The sequence below is a fragment of the Leuresthes tenuis genome, unplaced genomic scaffold, assembly GCF_036924035.1.
Source record: "Leuresthes tenuis unplaced genomic scaffold, fLeuTen1.0.hap1 SCAF_9, whole genome shotgun sequence".
Taxonomy (NCBI): Eukaryota; Metazoa; Chordata; class Actinopteri; order Atheriniformes; family Atherinopsidae; genus Leuresthes; species Leuresthes tenuis.
Window position 1 is genome coordinate 18,767,684 of NW_027325363.1, and position 23,311 is coordinate 18,790,994.

Below are 23,311 nucleotides of genomic sequence, written 5' to 3' on the forward strand. Positions count from 1 at the left end.
TTCTTATTTAAAATTCTTTTTAATATATATATACTGTATGTATTTACACATTAACTTAAAATTCTTTAAAGTCCAATGAAAGTGGTTTTCAGTCCATCAGCCGTTTTGGTTTCCCACATGTCATTCAGAAGTGTCCTCCACTCATCTCCGATGCAGCAGTCACTGGTTTTCATCTCTCAACAACAGAATTTTTTATTTTTTTGTTTGTTTCTTTAGTGAGAAGGATTCACCCAAAAGGTTTCTGCACAAATAGACGGTTTGGTTCTTTACAAATACAGTAACTGGCAGTACCCAAGCGACAGCTCCGTCTTCCACAAATCCTGTGAGTTTTACAAATACTGATATGCACAAAGAGCTAATCACCTAAAAGTAAATTAATATGTACAGAATTGCAGCATAATGAATGGGATATACTGTATGCAATAACTTAGTTTTCAGCCAGTTTGATTATACGTGGCGGCTCAGTAGAGGCCAGGCCAGTTCACAGGTTAAATAGAGGAGAGGATCAACCTCTCCCCCTGCTCACCATCACTTTGTTTTGTAGCCACAGACAGCGTCAGCATGACCGACTCGCATATTGTTCCGTTTCTGACAAACTGCGATAGAAAATACAAATTCATACAAACATTGTGTTTTTAAAGCTACTTGTGAAACAAAACAGTGCAATAGGTGCAAGCGCGCCAGTTGTTGACCCTGTAGTGAAGCTGAAATGGTGGGGCGCTATAAGAAGGGGTTTGTTGAGGAGCCTCCTGCTGGATACTGTGCGGGTGGACCTGCACCCTGGAATGAAAGAGGTGCGCAGACACAGTCAGAAGAGTCACGAATCATTTAGACATGGGTCACAGTGAACTCACACAATTGCCACTCGAACTTTTACTATGAGAGGTTACTGAGAAAACTGCTACCAGTCTAGTGAGTGTGATGGATGAAGAATGCAGTTTGTGCCAGAGTTGGCATTAATTGCATGTCAGCCTGATAACTGATTATTTGTCTAGTCCTGAATGAGAACCTACTGGAACTGTAAAAATGTTCCCTCACGCATCTTAAAACCTTTACACACCACCACATTATTGCCTGAGCAGGTTGGATGATCTCCTTTGTCCTCCTTTAGACTCTCAAGCATGGACTTACTCTCTTTTTGAAAGCTATTTTTGGCGTGATCCAAATTTATCTACAGACCTACATCTTACAAAAGTACAGGAAGTTATTGCCTTCGTCCCAAATAATTATTCCTTTTAATTATCCCTACAACCCGCAGTGAATTGAGTAAAAAGAAAAAAAAGGCATTTAAATTGATTGCTCCTCCTGCTTGGAATCAATTACAAAAAACATCAGAATCTTAAGGAGCCCGTCTCACTTCACAAATCCAAGAAAATTTTAAGCACAATGGGAGCAGATATGCAGATTTGTCTGGTTGCAAATGTTATGAATGACCATTCTGCTCCTTCAGCCTGCAATGACGATGGCGACAAAATAGTCTTACGTTTTCTAAGCTTTTTGATCACTAAAATCATTATATTTAAAGTTATTTAACATGACATATACTTGTATACGTTTGTTTTGTGTACAGTGTGTATTATTGTGTTATTTTTGCTGACCAAGGGTTTCTATTTCCTGAATGGATACAAATGAAATAAATGGTAAACTAACCAGGAAAGGGTTGTTGGGGACCATAGGTCCCGCCATTCCCTGTCCAAAAGGAGTCACAACAGGCTTGGCTGGGCCAAAGGCTGGGAATCCTCCACCTGAAACACACACAGTGTGTCGGTCACTGTCACTGAAACGTTGTGGCAACTACTCAGACTTGTGCATGTGAAAATTTCACACAGAAACACACCGTTGGGTTGCTGGGGAAACGCAGGAGGCTGAGGGAAGGGAGCCTGGCCAGGAAAGGGTGGCTGGAATGTTCCACTGAAACTGGTAGGGAAGTTGTAGGCTGCAGCATTCCCAAATCCAGACGGCATACTCATGGATCCTGTGCCAAAAGATGCTGCATCACAGCAGGAAACAACAAGTTACGGAGGCCTAGCTAAGACTTAGCGGCATGTAAAGACATACAGTGAGCAAAGGGCTGTCTGAAGTTTAGACCTTTTGCTTTTGTGTATCGCGTGGAAGTCTTGCAGCGCACAGACGTGCTTATAAGATGGAATATTACACAAACGTCATCACACATCAGCGGATTTCAGTAGGAGATCGTGAGAAAGCGGTTTACTGTAATAAATGTGTGAGTCTGAAGAACTAGGCTTACAGAATAGTCCAAATAAAAAACAGTAATACTTCTACAGTAAAGTAGTATTCAGAAATACATCAAACACCCCTTGTAGTAGGTTCGGTCAGTGTTTTGTTAGCAAGTGGATATTTGCATGTGTACAGATATCCATGCGTCCATTCAACTTTCTTATCGAGGCCCTCAGAAGCTTTCTCTCTCATTTATTTGCAGTTTAAACACATGCATAAATTAGCCTACAGACACAAGGCTTTGGAAAAAGGAGAGATTCAGAGTCAGACATCTGTGTCTGAGCTCTGATGAGCACAGCAACTGGGATCAAACCATTAACTATGACAGTCAGCTGGCAACCAGCAATCCCATCGATAAAACCCAAACCTGGAACTCAAGCTCATATCACAAAGACAAACAAGAGTTTCTTCTTGTTTGACTGATAAGAGGAAAATGTTGAGGAAACGCGTGGGACACTGACTGTAAGATGCACTTACTTGGGCTACTTATTACTCAGCATATTGCTCAAAATAAAAGCTGCAAATATGTCTTCTTAAATTCCTATTGTACACTTAATTAGTGTTTCTGCAGGTCTTTATAATCATAACTACTGATTTAGAGACAAAATATTGAAATAAACATTTCGCCAGATTTCACCAGAAAAGTCCAGTTTCAGCTTCCCCCTTTCTCTCCAACGGTGAAATCACAAAAGGTGCGATAGTTTTTCAGCCACTCTACGATTGCATCTTCAAACATTTTCCCAACAGACTGATGACAGACAGTATTAGTCACTGCCAGAGCAAGGCACGAGAGTGCAGAAAGGAAGCAGACAGCACAAGGCAACCTACCAAAGGTGGGGGTGTAACCCTGCCAATGAAGAGCCTCCGCCAAGCCTGTTCAGCGTGGCAAGAACAACCAAACAGACAATCTCAACATTCTTTTATATCCCTTGTGCACAACAGTGAATGGCAACACTAGTCCTACGACTCGTTTCCATAGGGAGTCTTGGCAGCCAGTACACTGACTTTTTTAATTTAAGATTTTTTTTCTCCGTCCCTTATCGCTTGTTCCTGTGATCGCAAGCCGACTGGTTGCTACGGCAGCAAAGGTTGCCACTTCAGTTGTGCCAGCAAAAAACAGTGGATACACTTATATCTCATATACCCACACATTAAAATGTAAAGTCTGTTTCTTATCTTGTTTTTATCACTACATGAATGGATTTTCCTCTGAATTTCCATAATGACTGAGCCGAAACGCTTTTTTTGTCTGAAAAAGATGACAAACGAACCTGCCGCGGCCGCCACGCTTGCTGCTCTGCCGTTGCACTGGAACGGGTTGGTGGGAGCCGCTGCGGGAGCGACACCAGCAGCTACGCCAGCAGCTACAAATGGATTAGTCGACTGTGCTGCTGGAGAAAAATATCAAGTCACCAAGCATGAGAAAGTAAGAAGAAACCGGGGTCTCAAACAGCTGATTTATATAAGGTGCTCCCATATCAAAACCTTATTGCTGACCCTTAAATCTACAGCAGTATTCATACTGATCATGTTACATTCCTTTTTTTTTTTTTAAATAAAAAAAAGCCAGTTCAAAAGTTTCCAAACAACCTAATGATGGTAAAGACATAATAACCTGTGAGGCAGGGTGGTTGAAAAGAAACTAGAACTCACCAGTAGGAGCACAGCTCATGTTTGACTTAAAAAGGGCATATGACCCACATCTGTTTCTCAGAAATGTCAAACCTCTTCTTCATGCTATGTTGCAACTATAATTAGTGCAATGTGACTAATCCTCAGCTTGCTCCTCACTCCAAAGGTGACTTGGGAAAAAAAAACAGTAAGCCAAACATGTTACCCACAAGATGTCATCTAGTAATTCACTCACCTCCAAAGCCCTGAGCCATGCTCGGTATGGTCTGCTGTGCTTGTGCTGATGACACCACCGTCTCTGAGCCGAACACAGTCCTGCTGTGACAATAAATTAAAATGTGTGCTTCGAAAAAAGCCAGAAAAATTCAATTAAAGGCAAAGACGAGAGAGCAACACTGTGTGTGCAGATACTTCATGTCTGCCTCCTCATTATGCAGATCCATTAACAACCCCACACCACGCCAGCCTGTAGGTTATTTACGCTTCAATGTTCTACTCTGTAATGCTGTGCACGACCACCACAGTCTTCTAAGTACGTGCAGTCGGTGCAGTATCTGACCTTTGTGAGGTGCTGGAGGTGTTGTAAACACTGGTGGCAGGGGGGGACGAGCTGAAAACAGTGTCGAGCTCAGCTAAAGCCGCATAGCGGTCCCCCCAACCTGCACCTGCTGGCTGCTTCTGAGGCAAACCTGCTGCCGCCGCCGGGGCAGCGCTCACCCCGACAGGAATACCACCTCCTGGAAGAGAGACACATAAGAGCGGAGCTGGGTTCATTCGGAATCAGATTAACTGTCAGGAAAAAAAATAATAACTGTCACAGACACACGCACGAAAGGTCCCAAAATAGCTGTCATACTGTATTCGACCTAATGCAAATAATGTGGAATACGTTTTCAGTCATCAGGAAGCTCAAAAGAATGCAGTTGCATGAATAAAATATAAATATCGATAATGTTGATAATAAAAACCGGCCCAGTGGAATTCACAAATGCTTGAGTGCCAGAATGAGGACGGTGTGTCATTGAAATACCAAAAACCGATATGTAAGAAGGCATTTCCACCAAGTCCAGTGGCCTGTTGTCTTTACGCCTGCTGGTTATGTCCCAGAGGCCCGGGTACCAATAACACGGGGGAAGGGAGTATGACCATCTTAAAATATGACTCGGCCGTAGCCAAATTACGTACATTATCAGAGCTGTTGGTTGGTGCAAAAAATATTTAATCTGCCCAGTTTTTAGAGTCTAAGCCTGACTCTGCCCCGATGGGTCAAAACTCATAGGGGCTTAAATCTATGTGCCTAATTACTTCATATCTTTGTGTCTTCTCTTTAACTGATCCTTTCGCCCTAAAGCTGAGATCTATGAAACAGGCTAGGCCGAAATGTTTACCTTGCTCTGTTTTGGCAGAGCTAAAAACGTTATCCAGGTCAGCCAGGACTGCGTATCTATCGACAGGAACGCTAGTACTCTGTACCGCGTCACTGCCAGCTCCTGTGGAGTTACTCTGGGAGGAAGAACTGAAGGATCCAAAGTCAGCACTACTTGATTTGGGGAAGTTGTCAAAATGTGCAAAATTGGCATTTGATAGTCCCCCTGAGGCGCTACCTGCATGAAAGAGAGAGATTGAAGAGTCGTGAGGACAACCGTGATCGCTGGGTTCGAGACAAGAACAAACAAGGTGGAGAGGGAGGAAACAAATTGTGTAGAAGGTACAGTGGGGGTTGAGTCGGGCTGTGGAAAGGATGCCGGCACTATCTGAAGGAGACTCATCCCAGCAGCTCTGCATCATTCTGGCTTTCTATTAGTCTATGAAGCTCGGGAATACATACAAATAGCACTTAATTTATGCTCTTCCCAACAAATAAAACTAAAAAGCTTTTTAAAAAATTTCTAAAAATCAACCACGACACGGGGAAAACAATTCAACAGAGGTGTAAAAGTGGTATTTATTCATTCAACCCCTCTTATAAGCATTACTGGGCTCTGGGAAGCGTAAATGGATACGAAACAAGCAAAAAGAAAGATGCATTCTTCTCTGATTTGCAAAATAAAGACAAAAACTGCTTTTTTTTTTTCTTTTTAACTACACGTAATTCTCCTAGTGTTGGCACTTCAATTTGTTTCACAACACCTGTCAATGCTTGCCAACAATACTGAGGAACTTCCCTCAGTTATGCTTATTTCAGGGGACTTTTCGTTATCTTTGGAATGTTGAACAAATCAAATCAAAAAGCGACTGATCAGCAACAATAGTGCATCAGTTCCACTGTCGACAGAACACCACTCCTGAAACCATGAACCCCAAGCAGTGATTTATTGCTGGCGAAGGATGCTCTCAATTCATCTGTAAACAAGCACCATCGCCTGCTGTTGATTCTACTTATTGGGACCTAAATTGGGATCTAAAAGGCAGATGAGAATCTTTACAGAGGGAGAGGTGTGAGCTTATTTCTGTACTTTGCAGAATAGGGCCTTTATATCCAGGAAGATTAATGCTTATGAACAAGAAACCTCTGTATAGCTGTGTTAATTTCACTTTCATTGTCATTTTTATGTAAATAAAGGGAATAAAAAAGTACAAAAAGACTCGATCACTTCCAGTCACTTCATTCTTAATCTCGGGTAGCTCTTAAATTAGCATAACTCAAAACAGTTTCAGAAAGAGGGAGAGCTTTCTCCCAGGGAAGCCTCCACCTGAGAGTGAGAGGCCCTGCCAAAGGTGTCTTTGATTGGTTGAATTCAAACGTTTGATTTCAAGTGATTTCACAACACATGAGATCCAGACGTATCCAGACAAATCCTGAACATCAAAGCGAGCGCTACGATGAACCGCCACAAAGAAGATGACAACAATTGGATATTTAGCCGTCTGGTGTAAAAATGTGTTGTGCTGTCGGCCTCTTTAGCAGTCTTTGCTCAATGTAGCCATAATGTTTGAGCTACAAGCCCTTAATCAACTAATGCCAACAATCTGAAACAGTTAAATGCTGCCTGGGGATCAGATTTGTGCCCTTTGAGTGATGGAACGTCCTCGACTTTTAGCTTCAGTCTCCCCACAAAGCCAGCACTGTACAGGCTTTTGTTCATAAAACTGTAAATATGAAGCGCAAAGCCTATTTTTTAAAATCCCAATGACCCAAGATCGCTGGGTCTTTGGGGAAGCTGAAAACGGTCAATCTGACGCAGCAAACAAAAAAAACACATTTTCCTGGAGACATTTCAGAAGCAAAAACAAAGTAGCGTCCTCACTCGTTCGTTCAGCTTCAGCTTTTAAAATGCCTGCGTTGGATAATGTGCGCGCTTCAGCTCCCACACCATGGTTTGGGACAGCGTTTGCCCCCACTAAAGGGGGTACCAAAAGGAAGGGGGGGGGGGGGGGGGTACATGGGGCCTTCACTCAGAGCTTGTAGAACTTCCATTCGTACCAAACTGCAGCTGATTTAATGACCGAAAAGCCTGTGAGGGTGAAGCACGGCCGTTACAAGCCGAGGTACGTTGGCTGTAAGTTTCATGGAAATATCTTAATGAATGTATGTATTTACATTAAAAAAACTCAAATAACACCGACAACAAGGCTTATTATCGACCAACGGAAATGTCAACTCTAATTCTTGTTTAAACAGACAAGAAATTAACACAATGAGACAGCGGTTACACCCAGAAAGAGAAGGATCAGAGTGAATACACATGAGAGAAGGAGGAGAGGGTTAAAGCTGTTACGAGGGCAAGGCCAGTGAGAGACTTACTGTGAGCACTCTGGAGAGGCAGAGCAGTGGCAAACTCACCCATACTGCGGCTGGATGAGAGCACAGCGAACGCTGGCAGACAAAAATCAAAGGAGTGCGATAAGCAACACGAGATGTGGAAGAGAGAAAGGAAGTCAACAAAACCAAGTGGTGAAAACGATCAAACTGTTAAATCACAGCAAATCAACAGCTGCAGAAGCGAGGTGTGAAAAGCACGTTGGACAGACTGAAGTCGGACAGCGGTCAGACAGAGTCTACCACACAAGGATTATCTTCCAAAATGACACGAGAGAGAAGTGAGATTCACCCATCAAGCAACAGACATGCTCGAGTTCCCTGCACAGCCCCACGCCGAGAACGTCAGCGCACACCTCCAGTAGAGGACAGTGTAGCACACGACATCGTTCTGTGACTGCTTCGTGTCAGTATCGGTGTTTGTGTGAGAGTATGTGAACGAAAGGCAAGCTCCTAACGTGCCGGTGTTCAGAAAAACACCTCTTGAAACGTTACTGTAACAGCAACCGCAGTTTTCGGGTGGTTGAAATCCTACAAAACAGCTGCGTCACATCTGCAGAACACCACAGTGATCATCATGGACTATGGAATAGGTTTCTCTTAAAAATAAGAGAGAGATTTCAGCATAATGTAGGTTTTATTGTAGTGCAAAAACACTAAATATTCATTCTAAACCTCATTTATATTAAAAAAAAAAACATAAAAATGGACTCATTGAGTTTCTTGAAAAGGTGGCTAAACTCGTTTGAACTCAACAGTTTGTGATGGTCGAGAGCTTTAGAGATGAGTCACAGCAGATGTGGTACTAATCTCACTGAGATGCTTTTAGTCAGTTTGCCCTTTTTTTTTTTTTTGCTTAATGCAGGTACCGTGTGAACAGAAATTTCAATTTCCTCCTAGATCTGTTGGTGGTAAAAGTTGGACAACTCGTAAAAAAAAACATTCAATTATTCGGTGCACATAGGTTCTTCGCTGCTTAATGAAAGGATGAACACTGCGTATAAGAACGTGTTAAAAACAAACCAAGAGCTGCAGGACAACGTGCGTGCGGACATGCTGCATGCGAACAGCTCCTTCATAGCCTCGTAGATGTGTGTACATTCTACATGAGTAACATCACAAGTCATCTCCTTTAAGCAAGGTTTCGGGGCGTTTCGTTTAGTCAGTGTAAAATGATTTGTTCTACCTGTGTTTGAGGGCTCAAATGTGGCTTGGGGTGCAGCGGGGAAACCACCCGTCGACCCAGAAGTGCTCCCGAATGCAGCAAAGTTTGCAAAGTCTGCATCTGCGTTGGCATTCTGTGCCGCTGGAGGTGGTTGAAGAGGTGATGTTCAGACAGACAGGCGAGCAACAGAAACAGTGAGGGGAAAACAATGAATGAATGGATTTTTACACAGACACACAAAGACATGGGGGGGTGAAATGTGGGCTGAAAACGAGGGCCAATCACACTGGGTCTTGTGTAACAAAATGCTGAGTAATTTTGAAGGACGGCAAGATAGCGTCACAGTCACCCTTTCCCTAGAGATACCGCTGGCTGCGTGTTTACGACTACAAACGGCATTAACCTTAGAGCACATCTGTGCTCCAGCTTTCCACATGTGTCTATTCCACTTTAGTTGCTGCATTAAGGGCGAGTCTTGATGACTCTTTGCTTCCCATGGAGGATAATGTCCTATCATTTCCCTCTCAAGCACTAATAGCCTTATGTTGCAGGAATTAGTAACCATAGAGATTTGTTTGCCATGTCTGACACTGTTTCATCATTTATGGTCATATTTTGCAACCACGGGCATTTAACGAATTCTGTACAATCAACAACTTATGCCACAGTGTGTAAGGTGTTAAAGAAAAGGGAACAGCCATCATCCTGCATCTTTCACACCTTCAGGAACATCCAGGACTAGTTCCTAAGAGGCTCAAATATTCCTGCCTGTTTGCCATGCGCTGCCTTTGTTGTTTGATTTGATCAAGATGGAGTTGTACAAAACAGGAAGTGAAAATCAGTAACCAGAGTAACTAGAGCGAGATTCTTCCAGTTTTCCAAAAGAGATGATTTTATAAACCTCATTAAAAACCATTTATAACCTCTGGCATATGTTTTAAAACTAGTGGGATTGGCCTGACAAAGAATCTGAGAGGGGCATCTTCCACAATTACGCCACCAAACTGCAGCCGCCTGCAGCCGCCCAATTTTATTCTTCTTTTTTTTTCTTTTTTGGGGGTCATTAAGTCAGTTATTTGTCTGTTCCTTACTTGTGTGGCTGTTGAAATGTGCAAAGTTAGCAAAACCGGCGCTGGCGGCCGCATTCGCATTGGGCGGGGCAGCAAAGATGTCTCCACCCAAGTCACTGAGGAGGTCAAACTTCTTATCATGGAGCTGCTGTTGGTGGGTTTGTCCACGGCTCACCACGGGAGACTGGTGGAGACAAGAGATGGATTTGAAAAAAAGAACCTGCGTGCATGCCTTGGTTAGCATACAGATGTGTGCCAAACAAAGAGTCCTGGAGGGAACAATCGGAATTCAAAGACAAATGCAAAGAGGATAATAAGGAAGGACACCGCTCATCGTGTAACAATGTCCTGTTCTGTTGGGAAAACCTGCATCTATGGCATGAAAATAGAACATATTTGTGAAAGAATAAGAAAATAAATATAATAACATATCTAGAAATAGCTGTGGAAATGTAAAGAGATCGAGAAAATAATAAATACATGATAAAGATTCAGTTCATTTCATGGTTTAGTTTTTCCTCATCTTTTCCTGAGCTCGTTTCCTTGACCCCAAAGGAAAATGTCCTGGAGTTAAGCAAAGATGACGGAACTTATGAAAAGACAACCATGCTGCACTGACCCTAAGTCTGAGCTGCGATGGTGGTCTGCAGCACTGAAACTGCAGATGTTCAATAAATAATCTACAAAAAAATAAAAATAACAAAAGCTTTGGATACCAAAGTTAAAAAGCAGTTCTCAAATACATAACGTATAAAAGATCATATAAATATATAGATTTACTATTAAGGTCTGTAATTAAACCTATTGTTACAGGCTTACTTTTCACAGTCTCATATTCATCCCAGCGAACCGCAGTGAGAGCAAATGGATGAAAATTACCGAGCGTTGCTATGAAAGCTGCGGCTGTAAGGTGCTGTGGAATGGAGTCGTCTCCCTGTGCATCTTATGCTAAAGGAATATCTCGAAGGAAGCACCGTAGCTCCTTTCCTTAGCATTTGGAGAACTGTTACAGCTCTCATCATGGCTGATGTCATACTTTTGGACCATTTTAGAAAGGTTCCGAAGCAAAACAGACTTTTCAAATCAGCAAAAGTACTGAGTCAAATCCAGGACACTGTTCACTGTAATATAGGAAACAACTACCGAGTAACTGTATCTGTGGCAGCGCGGCGTCAGAAATGACTGGACGAAGCAAATGTGAAACGTGAGAATCTCATTTTCAGGGAAAAAGGAAAAAAAAGCAACAATGACCAACATTTACTGCTAATCGATAATCATGCTCATGTCTGAACCTCTGCATCATTTTAACACCTTAGTTAGCATTCACCTGATTTGGCGGGGTGCTCTTGTTGAGGTGTAGAGACGGGGCCGACTCTCCCAGTAGGGATTTTAATGGTCTGACTTCTGGGGTGCTGCTGGTGCTGCTGCTGTTCGAGGAGCCAGAGATGGAAGCATGGACTGAGGCCACCACTTTGGCCTGTTCGGGAGGTACGTACCTTGGAAGCAGTTCACATCATATGTATCACATTAAGATAATTCTGCTAAAAAGAAAAAAAAAAAAGGCAACCTTAAAGAAAGAGAAATACTTCAATTGGCCAAGGACTTCTAGAAATAAACCGACACAGTCTAGAGGTATGAAAATAGCGTCATTTCAGTCTTTGATGGAACAATCTTCTCAACTGCATGTGTCAGTAGTTGCGATAATAAAGAAGCGTCTATCAACACGCTGGCAGGCGAGCTTTGATTCTAGGAAAATGAAAAATCGATAACGGCGGCACTATCAGTCGCAGGACAAAGGCTTTTGTGAAGGAGAATGACTGTCTGCAGCAGAAGCGGCGTGTTGAGACAAGCCCTGCTTTCCTCCCGTTATCATCAGCCTTCAGACAGCAGAACAAGGACTAATCACACAAGGTCCCTTCGATGATTTAATATCTGAATGTTAACAAGAATTTGCATAAATCTACGCTTAAACTGATTTAACATCTATTTGCGATTACCAACCCATTCCTTTGCCATTATAAAATTTGCCATTGCACTTATTTTTATTTGTATAAAGTAAGTGAAACGAACATACTAACAACTAAGCCAGAGTTTTCTATGCATTTATTTTAATGTAATTAAACCTTTAAATCCATAGAATCTTTTCATCATGCACACAGAGCAGCTTGACTGTAATGACCTACATTCACTGCATTTAAAGAGGGGTATTTGGTGGCTTGCTGGAGGCTATGAGCTGCCTTGGAGACATTCCACGCCAGAGAGAAGGAAAACACACAGGAAAGCTACACGTCTGTGCAGTCCCGATCACTTCTTTGCACCTTCTAAAAACTGACGTACCATCTCTTCTTCTCGTATTTTTCTTGAAGGAACTCCTTGACTTTCTGTGGTTCCCTGAAGTCTGGTACTGAGGAGGTTCTGTCATCGTAAAGGCCGAGCCAGATCCGTTTACACGCCTGAAACAAACACAGTAAAAGAAGCGGCATTCGGTTGAGCTTCAAAGACCTTTGCTGGACCTAAATGATCGGTTATTCTACTGCTGGGGCAAACTGAAACACTGACACATGAAATGAAAACACACGCTACGAGGAGGCAATTTCACTAATGATTTTTTTTTTTAAAACCTAAGCAGGTCCCATGTCTGATGGGAAAGATTTAGACAAGAGGCGATCCTGTGTCCCCATATACGGGGAGAAAAGTTTAACATAGCTTCCTGGTATAAAAATCAAGTCTCACCTTTCACTGGCTTTGGATTTTGGACCACATTCCTTAGCATTTGCCTAATCTAGCAAAGAGAGACTTACAGGCTTGCTGTGTGTGGTTGCTCAGCGCAAAATGCTGCAATAAGTCAGAATGTCTCTTATGTTTCCCCTTTCTGTTCGACCAACCTTAAGTCACACGTGCACACGCTCTCACTTGTGCACGTTTGCACATTGGAGCTTACTTTTTAATCATCACGAGATGGATTTTGAAACCGTGACAGCTGAAAGCGCAGTTTCACTTTTTTTCCGCGTCCAACTGCTCTCCGAAGGAGAGAGAAAATTCAGCTTGAGGGTTGAAAATTTAAACGGCATCATTGATGGGCATGAGCATCAGCTACAGCCTTCAGTCTCACATGTCTGCCTCTCCGGCCACTTTGCTACAGCTTTTAATAGACTGCGCTTCCCAGGTGGCATTGGTCTATTTCATACTCCGTTTATCAGAAATGTCTCCTGCATGACGATGGGCGCGATGGACCTTGGTTCCTCCCTACTCTAACAGAATATGATGGATAGGTCCGAGCCGGAATGACAAACACTCCATAAAGACGCTATCTGCTAACCATGCACATAATTTGACATCTTATTCACCTACTTTATTAGTATTTTACGATATGGTTGAAAATGATAAAAACTTTGTCCTAAAAAATAATAATCATTTCAGTCTATGTAGGGAAAACATTGATTTCATGGACTCAATGCTCTGGGTGTGGTGAATGTAAATCGAACTGTAGATTTCAAAAGGTGTTACAACCCTACCAGACACATTTTCCAACTCATAGATTCTGCAGAGTTTGTTTTCAACGCGTTGTCTACTTTCACATCTAATCAAAACAACAACTCCACCTGATGAAATGTGCCACAAAGCTTCATTTCCTGGATTTGGCTACACCCACTCCTCCTCAAGAGGGTATCTGTGTCTTCCAGGCGGCCTTCTTCTTTGAAAATAACTGACAGTCTATTGAGGTAAAAGTGATGCTGCTGCAGTATAAATAAAACAAATAATTACCTCCTGTGCTGTTCTTTAATGCAACAGAGCTGTAGAAGCCTCTGACTGAACACCCTCTGTTATTATGTGGCTCCATAGTAACTCCTCTGCACAGGTAACTTTGAGTCACTGGTTGACTGCAGTGTCTGATACTGCTTCTCCATCACTGACTACTAGAGGATATGCAACATGTTGTGGCATATAATCAAGCACCTACGCTTCCTCAGAAAGTAGTCTGCTCTGTTACATTTCCAGTCCATTCCAGATGGTTGACTGGATGCACACCAGGCATGTTGAATGATGGGTATTCAATTTGCATGTGTGTTAATTCCACTTTTTCAATCTACTAATATAGACTAGACAAGATGAGGAGAGTGATAAATGATTTTATTAGTGTGTATGTAAAGCATAAAGGCAGAAAGGTTCTTACCTCATTGCCATGTTTCTGCAGGAACTCGATTTCCTGTTGCGTGAAAGTTGTCATGGAAATGGACTTGACTCTATGAGGTGGATTCAGTCCTCGCCTGTGGGCAGAGAATTAGAAGACGGGGTCAATTTAATTTGAGGACAAAATAAACGTGAACCTCTTTTGGACACACTCCAGAGTTCACCTCGCTCGATGGGGCCATTTAATTAGCCACAAGCCGACTGGCTGCTGGTTTGTGTAACTGAGGACAGAAAGATGGTATTACAGAGAGAAATCACAGAGATGCATCACAACAGAGACGCATGTTGAGAAAGAGAAAAAAAAAAAGAAAAGGTTGAAGATCAGAACAAGGGAAGTGAAGAAAAGACTTCCTCAGCTGACAATAACTGAGCAGAGATTGTCAGTACAACACAATAGTGCGCTAACTGCTTCATTATGGAGGAACACCCATTATCCCAGACAAGCCTTGCTAATTTTTCCTCACTAGGTCACAGCTCATGCTGCAAATTAAAAATACCTTCTAACTGCAATAGCTGAAAAGGGCCACCATAAGGGTTTTTACGCTTAAGGGGTATTTTTTTTCTTCCTGAGAGTGAAAACCAATTAGGAGCCGGCTGCAAGGTCACCAACTGTTTGGTTTCTGAAGGTGACCAAAAGATATTTTGGGTGCAAACAGAGTGTGACGAGCTGATCACTCTCTGTTGTTGTCAAACATTGTCAGTCTTAGAGGTATCTTTAACCATTAAAATAACAACGTAAAAGTGCAAGTAACAAAGGTATCCACCAAAAATGTGGGGGGAAAAAAACTGAGGGCGACTTTATTCAGGCACGTCTCACCTTTACTTCAGTTGTTTCTGTCTCCAAACCTTAAAGGATCTCTGAGCAACACCATGTTTATGGTTGTCATTTTGAGTTTAGGACATTGCATTCCACTTATATTTGCATATTATATTCTAGAGACCTGCGACTCTTTCTGGCCCACACATAACCATGTACCAATATGGCCGAGGTTTGGAGGTTTTTCCCCTTCTTAAACCTTTTCTTTTCAGCCCCAGTGGAAACTGTCTTGGAAACATAAATGTGAAAACATTACATGGATGTTTGTCATAGAGTCACTGAGGTCACCCCTCTGAAAAAGTGTCACAATTACAAATACACTTTTACGCCCATAGAGAAGTCAGATCCCACACCGAAATACTAGACATGGAAACTAAATTATTCACAGCCGTTTTCATCTCCCCCCCATTCTTTACGCATCCACCAATCAGCTGACAGTAACCCAATGTGTTGCCCACAGCAAGAGTAACAATTAGCTCTCAGAAAGAGAAGATGGACGGAAACACACGAGGAGCTTAGCTCTGTCAATTCCCCAATCATAAAAAAGTCTGGGCTGTTCTCAGACACATAAAAAGAGCCAGGGTCATTCTGAGAGAGGGGACTGTGTGTCCTCACCAATGCATGGAGCAGGTCGACGGGAACTGCTAGGAACATGTTAACGTGACTATTCAATGTTAAACTTTAGAGAAACAAAAAGCTGCTTAAATCCCCAAACTACGTAAAGAACATGGGACTGACAATTAATGAACAACTCAAATGGCTCACTAAGTTAAAAAAGAAAAAAAATGGTTGAATTCCACTTTCCTGGTAAGGATTTGGTTTCTCTCTTCTCTTGGAGTTGACTCACCAAATTTATCAAAAGCAAGAGGCGATTAGGTGCGCCTATGTGAGCTTCTGTGTATTTAAGCTCTGGTGTGCTTTTCAGTGCCCTGAGGAAGGTGAATGATCAGATTCTATTCACATGAAGATGAAACTAGGTCAACACCGGGGACAAAGTCCCATTGCCCTTAAGGTCTATTTATGATCTCAGCATCTCTGCCCAGTTGTCTCACTGTGGGCATTCCAATACCAGTGAAGTCATCCATCTGCTCTGCTCTGTTCTTTGTCTACTGTGTATTACTCGACTCTGATGGCACATTTAAAAACACATCTAGTCCGTCTAACATTCTTTATCAAAGCTGTCCCCAGTTTCTGACTGTCTGATTCACAGTCAGGGGTTGCAAAATTAGAAAAAGTTATGTATTAATCGATGTGACCCTACTATGACTCAGCTGTGGCTTACAACACAAATGGCCCTTCAGTCTCACTGAGCTTCTATTTCACAATGTCCAGTGATAGTGGTTTTCTGTTTCACGGGGTGATTTAAACTGTAATGTTATAGATGATTACAAATAAAAATTACTTTTACCATCAACATTCTACAAACACCAGCCATGTCTGTATGCATACTGTATGCAAGCTGAAGTGTCAGTTTTGGTGTGAACTGACTGGTATTGTGTACCAGAACACTATCACATATTGCACAGTAAAATAATTATGATCAAGGCGCTACTTTATACCAGGACAGCTGAAGCAGGGAAAACTCAGCTCATTTGCATACTGTAACAGCTCCAGGGTGAGAGAAACTGGCAAGATTAACTCTCTAAAGAATAGAGAGGCTTGCAAAACGCCTCACTTTACTGCCCCGACAATAAGTGGCCTATACACACCCTCTTCCACCGCTTTGACTACCTTTTATCACTGAAAATGTAGATTCTGTAGAAAGCTTTACCATCATCACCGACTTCGCTGACTATGCTTCACAGGTAGTCCACAATTATTCAAGAAATAGCATTTCATGGGGAACAGGGAAACTTTTATCACTGAAAAGTCTTGTCTGGCCATTAGCTAAGTCTTTATGCTTGTGGTCGGCGACACCTGCCCACTTCTGTGACCGCCTCGTCACATTCGCATCCCTGCTTACTCAGGACACACGAGGCCAAGAGGGGTTACTTCCTGCCGCGAGAAATTCTCCAGAAAGAAACACTGTAAGTGGTGTTCCTCCTGGGAAGGCCTCCACCTTCATAAGGAATGTGTTTACAAAGCAGATTCCAACGCCACCCTCAATTAAATAACCACAAATGAGAGAGGGAGACGGTTGTGCCCCTACTGTCACTCCTAAAGAACTCCAACTGGAATAAAAAGGGAAAAAGCAAGCAAAGTGGAATTAAATTAAAGGTGCTTTAGCAACTGGCACATTTCCATCGACGCTTTCTCGGTCATATTTAAAAAAACGCGCATTAGAAGAGGTCACAAAAAGGTTCTCGCACGAGCCTGACAGGGTTTGTTGGACTTCTGTTTAAAGAGCCGATGCTCTGAAGAAGAGATGAAAATGCCCAGGTGAATAAGTTTTAATGTTGTTAACGATCAGGCGTGTTGTTTATGGAAACATGCCTGATGTGCATTTTCTATCCAGAGGCCTTTGAAACAAAGTGCTCGAGATTCCCGTGACAATCAGACAGAAACGCAGCCGAGGTGTCATCTCTATTGTCGACGGGTTTTACTTGAATAAGTTACAGCAAAGGCTGTTTTTTTTCTCATTATCATCAGTGACACAACCATGATAACTGGTCCAATCAGTTGATCGGCTTTGACCATATATTCAGGCACTCCCTTGCAATGGCTTTGCACGTTTGAAATGAAAAGAACAAGAGAGACAGTGAATTGACCTCCCCGCCGCTTCCTGTTGCTCACATACGACATCACATGCTGCTGATGTAGCAGTGCAGCGGGGCCGCACCACTTCCTGAGCCTGCAATCACACCCGGCTTCCTGCACACATCACAGGGAAGAATTTGCAAAGTATAATCTCAAACTATAACACACCTCCAAACTCCCAGCACTGGCTCGTACGACAGAATTTGTCACGGTAAAGAATCTCTGTGTTCAAAGCTGCTAAATTATCATTGATTAAAGCCAATAATCATATTCAAACAAGGACTTTTTAATATTTTTTTTTATTATCCCCGCAACATCTTTGGAAGAATCATTATTTTTAAATGGAGAACAGCAAGGCGATTTCCGTGAAGTGCTGAAATGAGCAGGCTGCAGACTGGAATAAGCATATCAGGATGGATGGACGAGCGGTATATTGAGTTACTTGCTAATAATCTGCTGCCGTTTCTCAAAGAAACTGAACAAACTGATCAAAAAGGATGGCGCTGTGCTGAGGGCTACTGTGCTGCAGCAGACTGTGAAACAAGGGCGTTGCCACTCAACACTACACACACCCCCACACAACATATTGATTGTACAACATAGTGACTTCAGTCAGAGGCTGCCTCAATACGACAGCATTAAGGATGGTTACAGGAAGTTATTTCTGCCCACCACAACAGCCCAGCACAATTACTTGATATCAAGTCAATTTTCTATCTATCAATCTGTCTTTTTCTTAAAATTATAGTTTTTTTTTTATTCTTACTGTAATAATACAAGTTCCTTCTGGGGATAAATGAAGGAGCATTCAATAAAATAAAATGTTTAGTTTTTTTTTCCATTGACAAACACTTGAAAACACAAATTACATGTATGCATGTAATTACAAGTATGTTTCTGTGTGTTTTGTGTCAAAAAAAAGAAACAAATTGCATCAATGATGGGGCAGCAACTACATCCACGACTGGACTCTAGGAGACCTTACAAGAATATGTGTTGAGGACGACAAAACTGATGTGCAAAGAGGCAGCTGAGCTATCTAAACATAGGAAACCAATGAAAGATGTTTGAGCTGAACAAATGTCAGAGTACAGTGGATCGTTTCAGCCACGTCTTCACACAAGCAAATTAGTCCCAAAACAGGCATGTAAATTCTGGGCAAATTAACTCAAACGACACAAGAAAAACGTAACCATCTATTCAGTCATTACATACATGACTTTTGTTGTTTTTGGCTAAGAGCAAATGTTGCTTTTATCCTCTTAGTTCATAAACTGTCATCACTGTATGATACTGCTTGGGATTTCTTTCTTAGAGTGAAAAACATTTGGCTGCATTCAGGGGTTATGTATGCAGCTGAAAAAGGAACGGAACGCTTCACTAATCCCAAACTACAGATGCTTGGTTACACAACTGGACAGCAAGGCTTTAAGTCTGGCATATGCCATGTAAAGTCACAACACACAGTGACACTACAAATATTAGCACAGCAGATAGATGTGTGTTGTGGGAGGTAAATGTACACAGCAGGAAACTCCTACATGAGACCTTATTCGGCTGCTGTAGACTGAAAGATACTAACGTTAATATGAATTCAGCAAAGATGGACAACTAGGTAATAATTATACATTCAATTGTAGATTAAATACAAAGATTGATGAGTGGGCTTAACACAGCTGATGGTGGTCTGACAATTATCAGTTCCATCTCAAATTAAGACACTACTTTCACTCGGCCAGATGTTCACCATCATGTTTGAGACACAAACGCCGTTATTCAAACTCCACATAGTGACAATGACTTAAATAGGCATTCACGTCCCTTTGTACATGGGGAGTGTTCCCAACGTTACCAGAAACTGGTAGAAACGGCTGGCAACTGGCTTATCTGTAGACCTAGCTTGCAAGTGTCAGATAAGTTCATAAGCTAACACTGGAGGCTAAAGTTAGCTAGCATCTCGGGTGGCTGCTCCGTTTGTCTGCTTTGTGGAACACTGACACCTCCATGAACCCCGCCCAACACAGCAAGACAATGTCAAGACGACAAAACTCACACTTACTATACCGTTACTGGTTATCTGTCTAACGTTAGCTCGCCCTAACAGGTTTAGCCCCCCCACTAACCCCATACGTAAAGCATGAGCTATCTAAAACGCTGTAGCGTGTGCGCAATGTCGAAGCTAAGGTCACTATGCAACTTAATACTTACAGGATGCCAGAGCAGGAGGTACACACGAAAGAGCCCACTGTCATGTTGGCATAGGTTGGGCCGCGCTGGTCGCAGTCAAAGCACTTTCTATTGGGAGGTAAACTCGTCATTTCTCTCAGCATCTTCAGGTGTTTCTCCTCTTGTTTTCGTTTCGCACTCGCCGCCATGGTAAAAGATACACAGCGCGATGAAATACAACCAGAATAGGTTCTGAGGTCAGTTTACCACCAAAACAAAGGGCTGTGCTTTTTAACGGTTGTCGACTCGTGCTAAAGGCAGAGAGGGGATGGGAAGCAGGCTCTGTTGTCGGGGCGGCCTCGAGTCTCCTCGAACAGGGAGTTTCAGGCGTTGGAGCGGAGAGACCAAGAGGTTTCCTGCCACCTACTTCCGGCGTTGCTCAAAATCTCGCTATGCAGACTCCGCCGTTTCTCTTTTTGGGTCCGGGCCAACTGTGAGTGCTCTATAGTCATTACGGTGCAAATGTCCAAAATCGATACTCTGTCGTATTGATTTATGAGAGCGTTATGACAGTGCAGTTGTAGTATTAAACGATAATTTTGCGGGGTTTTTTTAACCAGCATCGTGCCACACGGTAAAATAGCCACTTCCGTAAGCTTGCTTGACTATGGAAACCCGGCTCTAGATAGCCACCATTCACCTCCAAAGGTTACAGAAAGAATTATCTTGTCCTCCACATGCGATCTTTGGCCGTTCTCATGACAGCGCAGAGGTCTTTCTTTAATACACCAGCGCCACGATGTGGAATCGTCTTGTCACTACAGAATTATGGAAGCGGTTCATAGAATATTACAAAGATGGCGCGCCTGCGCACGTTTCTGATGAAACACAATTTGATTTGGAAAACATGTAGCAAGCACTACATTAGAGTGCTTCTGATAAAGTACAAGCATTCTTCTTGTCTTTAAAAATAAGCCTTTGCAAAGTCAGTCAAACACACCCAAACTATTCGAGAATTTCATAGTTGCTGTAGGTTGAATGAGTTTTCTTTGATTCAATTAGATGGAAATGAATCATTTGGCAAGTCACCTCAGCATGTTCGATGTCACCAAGTAAAATAGACACTGTATAAAACATTTACAAATGTGAAGAAATGAATACGAATCATAATCCTAATGCTAATCTATACATCTACAGTTGTTTCTAAGAGGCATGCACAATATTAGGCAGAATTTACAAAAATATGAATCAACAGTGTCACGCTGCACACATTTTTATGTATCTTTTTTTATTAATATTATTGACATGATTTGCATAAAAGAACACAAGGTAAACCGAATGGCAATTGTATTATTTACAAGGGGGATAACCAAATGTCAGAGCAGTTTTTATGGCCTGTGAACCAGCTCGTCAAATTGAGTACATGACTTTACTGTTTACTACCTTATCATATTTTCTCAAATTTGCTCTGTTTAATAGAGAGGGGAAACGAAATCTTAGAACATTATCACACATTTTATTTCAAAGGCAAGCAGAACCAAACCCCGTCAAGTCCGCTACTGGACTAAAGTTGAATTTCAGTTTGTGGGAAGTCTATAGTATGGAAATGAAAATCCTGCCCAACTGCATCCCTGTCATTGAATTTCATTCTCCAGCACAGCTGGTCTTTCTGTCTTAATTACCGCTGACTGACTGAAGCAACGTTCGCTGTGGCGGCAGCTGTGGAGAGAAGTCAAAGGGCCTGCGGTTCTCAGTGTAGCCATAAAGTTTGCGCAGCGCCACACGAGCAGCTTCTTCCTCGGCTGCGACAAGCGTCTCCCCGGGACCCTGAGCCAGGAGCTCCTTGTCGCTGAATTGACACAGAAAATATATTTAAAAACAAAAAACAGCATGAGACGCATGTCAAACATGAAATAAAAGAAACCACGATTTATCGAGCGCAAATATGCCAACGACATCGCCAGCATTTCTTATGTAGATTTAAGTTTTTTTAAATCTCCATTTACTCTACTTTCTTAGCATAACAGAACACGTACCTGTACAAGCCAACAAAGTACAGCGGCAGGACGGTACTGGCTCCAGCAGACCTGATGAGACGAGGCTCTGGCAGAGGTACGTTCCTCTTGGTGAGCTCCTCCACCAGGAGCCCCATGGGGTTGACCACAGGCCATAAATCAAACAGGTCCTTTCCTATCAGCTGAGACACCAGAAAGTCCTGGGGGGGGGGTAGCAGAGAAGGTGGAGGTGAGAAAACTTTTATACAAATGTAAAACAATCTGCAGCAACTGAGGAGATTTAGGATTAACGCATTGTAGTTTCTTTAAAAAAAGAAGCATCGCGTGCCAGTCACTCTGATTCACTTACCCTAAGAAATATTCCAGTTCGCTCTGCTCCACTGCTTTCCTGCAGAGCTCCAATCACTGCCATGAAAGTAGAATGGAGCACATCATCCGGAACAGGGAACTCTGCACTCATGGTTAGGTCCTCGATGCCGAGATTTCTCGCTACGTAAGTCACAACTGCTGGATTAGTGAGATGCCCCACTAGACTCTCCACCCCGTCTTCCGGCAGGCTTGGGAAGCTTGCCCTGCAGAAGTCGGCCAAGAAGCTTTCGGTGAAATCGGCTCCCTTTCGACTCAGCTGAATATTATCCTTCAGAACCAGAGCCATGGTCTCCGAGTCCACTCCCAGCTTTCTTCTCCTCTCCTGCTCCATTTGCACGTAACAGGGATTGATGAAGGCTGCTTTCAGATCCTCCAGGGAGAAGTTTTCATGGAGTCGGGAACTGAAAGCTGCAACCTCAGCATGGTAATCCCAGTTTGGCTGTTGCCACCTGAAAGACAGTGAGACGTAGAGCTGACTTCCTAACTTCATTCTTTTTGGGAACAAAATTGTACAATTTCAAATGTCACCATTAATTTAAACGCTATGAAAATAGTGATAACATTCACGCTGCTTACAAAAACAAAACAAACAAAAAAAACTTTACATAAAAAACAAGTAAACACTGCACTGTACTATCCTTTATGCTAACCCCAGTACACCGGCTAAAAAATAAAAAAAAAGCTGCAGGATACATGAAGTACATGAGTGGCCTTGAAATGCTCTCCAGTGAACTGTGGCGTTAGCTAACGTTACCGTGGCTTCGGTGGTGGAGGTCCTTCAAGTTTTAACTTCTTAGCCATGAGGTACATGTACGTTTTCATCCATCGTTTTTTCTCCCTAACCTGTACGTGTAAAACACTCCTGCAAACACGCTGGCAATGAATTCCAAATGTCAGCATACCGCGATTTATTATGTACCCCGCCGCCATGTTTCCACAGGGCAGCAAAGTGTAACCGCTAAAAGTGTCCGTCATGAAACAGCAAACTACATCCGGTTAGAACACCCAAACCATAACCGTAACCATGGAAACAAGCATAAACGGTAACTAACGTTATCTAACAGAGCCGTTTGCCGAGTGATACGTGTACATTTAGACAACTATCAAATTGTATTACATATATGGTAAAACAAAAGTATTAGTTAGCTCTGTCTCCCTTACAAATTGAGTTGAGTTTTTTTGGAGAGTCTA

General features: G+C 42.5%; 2 protein-coding genes across 7 annotated transcripts; both read right to left on the bottom strand.

Annotated features, from left to right (window-relative positions):
* Window positions 1-20,143, bottom strand: agfg1a (ArfGAP with FG repeats 1a). Of its 6 annotated transcripts, none has more exons than XM_072392674.1 (13): window positions 19,779-20,143; window positions 14,040-14,133; window positions 12,203-12,318; window positions 11,193-11,361; window positions 9,887-10,049; window positions 8,817-8,936; window positions 5,259-5,474; window positions 4,430-4,607; window positions 4,106-4,188; window positions 3,510-3,629; window positions 1,838-1,975; window positions 1,651-1,745; window positions 1-780 (listed from the first exon to the last, which is right to left on the bottom strand). In XM_072392674.1, exons 1-13 carry the CDS (start codon window positions 19,943-19,945, stop codon window positions 721-723), a joined length of 1,719 nt encoding a protein of 572 aa, XP_072248775.1. In that variant the 5' UTR covers window positions 19,946-20,143; the 3' UTR covers window positions 1-720. The 6 variants fall into 6 exon arrangements, with proteins under 6 accessions (XP_072248775.1, XP_072248773.1, XP_072248774.1 ...); XM_072392672.1 differs by having other exon boundaries at window positions 1,838-1,990; window positions 4,106-4,185; window positions 19,779-20,141; XM_072392673.1 differs by having other exon boundaries at window positions 1,838-1,990; window positions 3,510-3,626; window positions 19,779-20,141.
* Window positions 20,144-21,013: 870 nt separating this feature from the next.
* On the bottom strand, window positions 21,014-23,080 carry mrpl44 (mitochondrial ribosomal protein L44). Its single transcript, XM_072391756.1, has 4 exons — window positions 22,875-23,080; window positions 22,101-22,569; window positions 21,773-21,951; window positions 21,014-21,585 (listed from the first exon to the last, which is right to left on the bottom strand). The coding sequence occupies exons 1-4, from the start codon at window positions 23,048-23,050 to the stop codon at window positions 21,411-21,413; spliced, it is 999 nt and encodes a 332-aa protein (XP_072247857.1). The 5' UTR covers window positions 23,051-23,080; the 3' UTR covers window positions 21,014-21,410.
* Window positions 23,081-23,311: the final 231 nt, after the last annotated feature.

Coding starts and splice junctions, on each gene's coding strand:
- agfg1a (XM_072392671.1), bottom strand. CDS start 19,945: ATGGCGGCGAGTGCGAAACGAAAACAAGAGGAGAAACACCTGAAGATG. Junction 8,937..9,886: donor ACATTTCAACAGCCACACAA/GTAAGGAACAGA, acceptor AACCACCTCCAG/CGGCACAGAATGCCAACGCA. Junction 5,475..8,816: donor ATTTGAGCCCTCAAACACAG/GTAGAACAAATC, acceptor TCTTTCATGCAG/GTAGCGCCTCAGGGGGACTA.
- mrpl44 (XM_072391756.1), bottom strand. CDS start 23,050: ATGGCGGCGGGGTACATAATAAATCGCGGTATGCTGACATTTGGAATT. Junction 22,570..22,874: donor CCTCCACCACCGAAGCCACG/GTAACGTTAGCT, acceptor ACTGTCTTTCAG/GTGGCAACAGCCAAACTGGG. Junction 21,952..22,100: donor GAACTGGAATATTTCTTAGG/GTAAGTGAATCA, acceptor CCCCCCCCCCAG/GACTTTCTGGTGTCTCAGCT.